Below are 6,050 nucleotides of genomic sequence, written 5' to 3'. Positions count from 1 at the left end.
TTACAATATGAGAACTGGGGAGGCAGTGTAAGAGGCCTTTTGTTTTTCCTCGAGTTTGCCTTTCCCCGCCATTTTTGCTGCCTCTACCGGCCATATCTGCTTTCTTCAGAGCAGCCTCTGTTATAGTCTTGACAGCTTCAATCTTTCTCAAACACACCTCCAACTTCTGAATTGCTTCTTTCCCTCAAGGTGATTTGCTTGCATCTGAGCCATGGCAATTGCCACTTTCTTCCAAGGGCCGAGTTTTCATATCCTTCAGCGTTCGGAATCGAACTCCTCTTGATTTTGGCCCCAGCCTCTGGATCTGAAGCAGAAGCAGCATTGATTTTCGCATACAAAACTTTTATCTTAATCTGATCAGAGCAATTTCCTCTGCTTGATTTTTGAGCCTCTTCCACTGCAACCTGTAGCTTTTCTTCTGCCTCCTTTACTGCATTTCGTGTTGTGTGGGCTTCTATCTTTTGCTCTTCAATACTTATTCCTCTTCCTGTCTTGCGTCTTGAGATTCTGAGGACTGCTGTTGGTGTTGGTTTCATCTCATTGGAAGCCTCTCATGCTTTGTCTTCTTCTGCAAGAGCAGTTTCAATCTTGGTCTTGCTCTTTCCAACCTCAACGTGCATGTTCCCTGTTGCTGATTTTTGCTTCTGCTTCTGCTTCCTTTTCCTTTAAATCGAAGCAATCCTTCTTTGCATTCTCCAGCCCCTGCTTTAGGGAATCAACCACACCTCGAAGTGAGCTTTCTTCTTCCGTAATCTTCTGCAGCACCTTTTTAGCATCATCGAGTTCCAAACCTAGGATCCTCACAAAATCTAGGCTTGAAGCCCTGCTAATTTTTACTTCCTCCTGCAAAATTTCGACCTCCTTGGTCGTTTCTGCAAGCTTATCCTCGAGATCTCTAACGAGTTCAGGATCAAACTCTTTCTTTGAAGACACCAGCTTCCTCTCGGTTTCCTCCATCACAGTTCTATGGGATTTTTGGTGTTCGCTTCTCTCTTTCATAATCTTTGCCTGCTCTTCTTTAGCAAGTAGTGTGGCAAGCTTCACACGATTAACGGATTCCTGCATTGCTGCTATGTCCCTAGTCAGCTCACTCATCTTTTGTTTATTCATCTTTACTGCATGCTGGGCATCTGCTGCCTGCTGAAACCCCGCAATTTTCGCTTCTAGGAACAAATCAAAATTTTGTTGGGTTTTCCTGAGCTTCTGTTTCACAATGGCAAGCTCATTACTAACAGTTCTATACTGGTCCCTCTCATGATCCAATTGCTCTCTCCATGTTCTCCTGCTTCCAAAGGGTTTCATGGAATGAGCTTCTTCAAGTTGTTTAGCTCGAGCTTTTGCTGCTTTGGTAGCCTCAACTGCTGATTTCTTTGAATCCATGACGGTTTCGAGCTTGTTAGTTAGATAATGCAGCGTTCTCTTCGCCTTTTCGAGATCAAAATGTGCTTTGGCTTTTGTATCTTCAACATTCTTCAGCTGTTTCTTCACTTTTGTTAGTTCTTTCTCGGCCAAGTGAAGTTGGGTTTCCTTGTCTAGCATTCTCTGTTGCAAACCAGAAGAGTGCAGATTTTTAGAGCACAAGTTTCATCAAACCGAAAACTGCATAACCAAATACAAACAGTTTCTAAAGCGGCGTTGGATCACATATATACCTCTGTAGAAGGTTTTGACATTTTGGCTAGAGCTTTCGTTCTCTGCATTGCACCGAATAAATTAACAGCGGCCTTTACAGACTGAAATTGAGTTTTTGTGTCAATCTCTCCCGCCTCCGCTCTGGGAGAAACTATACTCTGAGGACCTTTGATGCCCATACCTTTAATTGATCTGTACCAAAACTGATGATGATCAGCCAATTCTGTTATAGTTATGAAGACGCAGAAGATTAGACTACTTAATACCATGTGTTTTGAGATCAGGAAATTCAAGCCCTGAATCCATGATGCATAATCGTATTGAATTTTGTTAAACTCTCCCTAGCTCAAAATCGAAGGCTTGAATGCCATGATTCCAAACCAAAATTTGTTTTTTAAATATCTAAATTCCATTTGCTAAATCAAAACATCCATGGGTGTGTATGTATCTCTGCATATATTTAGCGCAAAAGGCAAGGATATTGATATACAAATGATAAATGCTTTGCAAATGTGCGTTCCATCAATCCTATTTACAAAAGAAAATGAAAAAAAGGAAATCTTTGTCGGTTATGAATTTTTAATCGGTATAATGTTAGAAATCGTATAAACTTGATGTTTTGATTTGAATAAAAGTTCCAAGTAAACTCCGCAAGAAAATTCAAACAGGCTAGAAAGCTTGGTGCAAGTTGCATGCTTCATTGAGAATGGAATAATAGATTCAGACTGTTTGAGAGGCGTTTTGAATTTGGATTTGCACAAATTTGGACGAAATATAATAGAATATTGTGTTGAGTTTTATGCAAATTCATGCGGTGCAAATTTAAATTTAATCATGCTCCCAAATGCAGAAATTTGAAGAGGCTGAAAAAGCCAATATACCTGAGAAATTAGTCTATCTGATGAACAGCTGAATTAGAAATTTGATGAATCCAGCAGAATCCTTATGAATTCCAAATAATTCGAGATGCAATTAAAAGGGAGAAACAAAATTGACTTCTTGTAATTTTGAATTGTACATGCAGTTTTTGGAGATCTATTAATGGACAAATGCCATGGGTGCTGGTCATCATGCTAAGACCAATATACTAAAATTAGCATTTTAAAAGAAAAAGAAATTGCTGTTTTTTTTAATACTATTTATTGTAATTAGCTGCATGATTAGTGAACTAAAAACTTTTCAATTCAATGGGACAGCTTCTGGCCAGAGAAGCTTTTCAATTCATTGGTGCTTAGTTTGGGTAATTGCCCAACCTTTTCGTTGAAAATTTACCTATAATTTGGGGTGTAGGGGTGGGGGAGGGAGTTCGGTGGTAAAAATGTTGTTGAATTTTCTGTCTTCATGTTTAAATTTTATGTGAGAATTCTGTGTAACAGGTGTCTTGGATTCTTCCAAATACAAAAATAACTTTCACCACATGAGTGTCTAAAATTCATTTTTGACTTGATGAAACAAAAATATACCTCTCCAAACAACAAACAGCAACAATACTAATATTAAAAAAATTTTAAAGTCGAACTAAACACATAAATAATTAGGCTTTCAAGCAATCAATTAATTCCCATCTGAAGAATGGGAAAGTGAACCACTAGGTCATCACCCAATGCAAGAAAGTAATCTTATTATTAAGCATACATAAAGAAATGATTTTTGAAATGCATTTATGCAATGTATCAATTCTTTTTTTTTTTTTTTCGATTACATAGGAACTCCAGTCACCAGCGAGCTCTTCGGACCCCCTGATGTGGCATCAAACCTACGGATTAGCGTCCTCCACCCCCAGGTCTCGCTGATCAGGGTAAAGTCAGGATGCGGACACGACTTCTATGCATCAGTTGGACGTTCGGCCAACCCGACCCCCGGGACACATCTCCATTATCATCCACGGTCCCCCCTAACTCATAGAGAACTCTTACCATCCACAGCTCTCGCTGGCTCACAGAGTGAACTCTCACCATCTACGGTTTCCGCTAACTTACAGAGTAAACTCTTACCATCCATAGGTACCGCTGACTCCGTGAGTGTATCTACCTGGAATTGAACCTCCGATACTCCTTCTTACTTACTGATACCTTTCCACCGCACCATGCCGTGGGAGCAATGTATCAATCTTATTGCATTGGGTTTGTATTTTTTCTTACAAATGGAACAAACTTGCACTAGAATATAATGTGAATTCCACTTGAATAAAAAGGTCATTGCAACATAATTGATAAGATTGATATGGTGTAAATTTTACATGTCCTTCCTCAAAAGTTATTAATGAAGATAAGAAAAAGCTTCAAGAGCTAAGCAATATGTATGATTATAATGTAATAATTTTATTGTGTTGCATTAAAATTTTTCTTATAAGTGGAGACATGAGTTTATTTAGGTCCCATTTGAAGAAAAAACATTGACATTATACAATGAGTTAATAAACTGTAAATACAAAATGGTACCTTTATTTCTTGCAATTTTTTTTTCTCAATGACAACAATTAAAATTTTATATGAGCCTTATATAGCAAAATGGAATATTAAAATTTAAGTTTCAAAATTATTTCAAGTGTTTTTTTTTTAATTTTTAAAATAGTCGCGTTTTAATAAATGGAAATTTTCTTTTGATAATAATATCATAGTTAAATAAAAGATATCCTCTAAGGCCTTTCCTTATTATGCAGCTCTCGCCTAGCATTCTAACTCTCATCTCCTTTATTGTGAAAATGAATTGCACTTGCATCTTTTCACATCACATTACAAACTTTATGCAAAGTCCAATTAATTATATCAAAAAAAAAAGAAAAAAAGAAAAGAAAAAGGGAATTAAAAAAAAAAAAACCCTCTTTCTTGTCCATATGCGGATCTCTAGGCTGACCATTTAGAGGTGACTTCACCTAAAGGTAAAAACAAAGAAAATAGTGCAGGCCCAACCCACTTAAATCAGCGTCCTAAGCCCACGTCAGCTGTTAGAAATAAAGTTGGCTTTGTTTGTAAATAGTTGGATAGTGAGGGATATAATTAGAATGTATATTTTCATTATATGTATTAGTATAAATACTGATGTACTGTACATTCATTTTAACTTTTTTCCATCATTCCGTACTACAATTTCTTTATTTATTTACATGGTATCTATCACGCCCCAAACCCGGGGGTGAGAAATGTAATCTAACATGTCCCTGTATCCAATAAAAACATCCAAAGATACAGTACAATGGATGAGGGTCCGATTCCGTGGGGTTTCCAGGCACCTTAAACACATCCAATCACAATCATATATGCAGTGGAAAAAGGTCATTCTATAACATCATATATGGTACCATACTAGAGTCTATACACGAGCCAAACACAGCTCTATCAAACGTACAACCAGGTGCCTAAATACATCTCAAAATGGCATCCCAACAAAAATACAGTCCTAGCACTTACCTGAGCGCTAAACGCGGTACACCACCCACTACGCTCCCTACACCATGACGTTAGTTCTGGTTACTCGAAGCACCTGTAAAAATGTACGTATAGTAGGGGTGAGACACCTCTCAGTAAGGAAGAACATAGGTTATATTGGTGTGTGACATTTGAGCGTTATCATGATACAACATACACGCAGTTAAATGCATTCCAGTACTAATTTCCACAGTGCATACACGCACCCATACACATACACATACACATACACATGATCAGTAATCCACATTGTCATCACACTCTTCGGCCCGAAGCCGGTCCACGACAATCCGTCATTGGCCCGGCCAACCCGCGAAGCACGGCGCCACCAGCACATGGCTAGTCCCCGACTCCTATGGCATCATACCGGCGCATAACTGGTGGATCCACACCTTTCGGCTTGATCTGCCAGTATAGGCTCACGCCCTCGGATATAGAGTCGGACACTCTTGCTTACGTGGCAGGCGATAAACACACGCCCTCGAATATAGAGCCGGACACTCTCAGTACCTGGAACAATTCGGAACCCCCTTCCTACTATCATTTCAACATATCACACACACATGCATGCTCATATAACTAAACAAACCACACCCATTTGGTAATCTAAATCATGGTTTTTAAAACAAATACAGTTTAAACAAGTTAAGGCACGACCATCCCAATAACACAGTATAAATCAACATATACCCACGGTTTTCAACAAAACCATGGATGTAGCCCGTCGCCCCCTTTTTCCCAAAACTGTAATAATGAAAAACCTATAGTTTTTCCCGTTAGATTCCCCCAAATGAGTAGCCAAAACACACACAGGACCGTGGACCACAGTTCCACCGAGTTCAATTTAAAAAATAACTAATATAAACATAGTTCCCCTCACCTTTTCCCTGAAAAGCAAATCCTGAATTCCTAGGTCCCTAAATAGCAAACCGAGTTCCAAAACCTACAAATCACAGTACAGAATATGCTCACAAGACAGTTACCTACAAA

General features: G+C 38.6%; 1 protein-coding gene across 1 annotated transcript; it reads right to left on the bottom strand.

The window, feature by feature from the left end:
* Window positions 1–609: 609 nt before the first annotated feature.
* On the bottom strand, window positions 610–1,811 carry LOC131152908 (WEB family protein At1g12150-like). Its single transcript, XM_058104863.1, has 2 exons — window positions 1,653–1,811; window positions 610–1,542 (listed from the first exon to the last, which is right to left on the bottom strand). Exons 1-2 carry the CDS (start codon window positions 1,809–1,811, stop codon window positions 610–612), a joined length of 1,092 nt encoding a protein of 363 aa, XP_057960846.1.
* Window positions 1,812–6,050: the final 4,239 nt, after the last annotated feature.

The sequence above is a fragment of the Malania oleifera genome, chromosome 4 (assembly GCF_029873635.1).
Source record: "Malania oleifera isolate guangnan ecotype guangnan chromosome 4, ASM2987363v1, whole genome shotgun sequence".
NCBI classification, from domain to species: domain Eukaryota; kingdom Viridiplantae; phylum Streptophyta; class Magnoliopsida; order Santalales; family Ximeniaceae; genus Malania; species Malania oleifera.
This window is presented reverse-complemented; position numbering and strand designations above follow the sequence as displayed.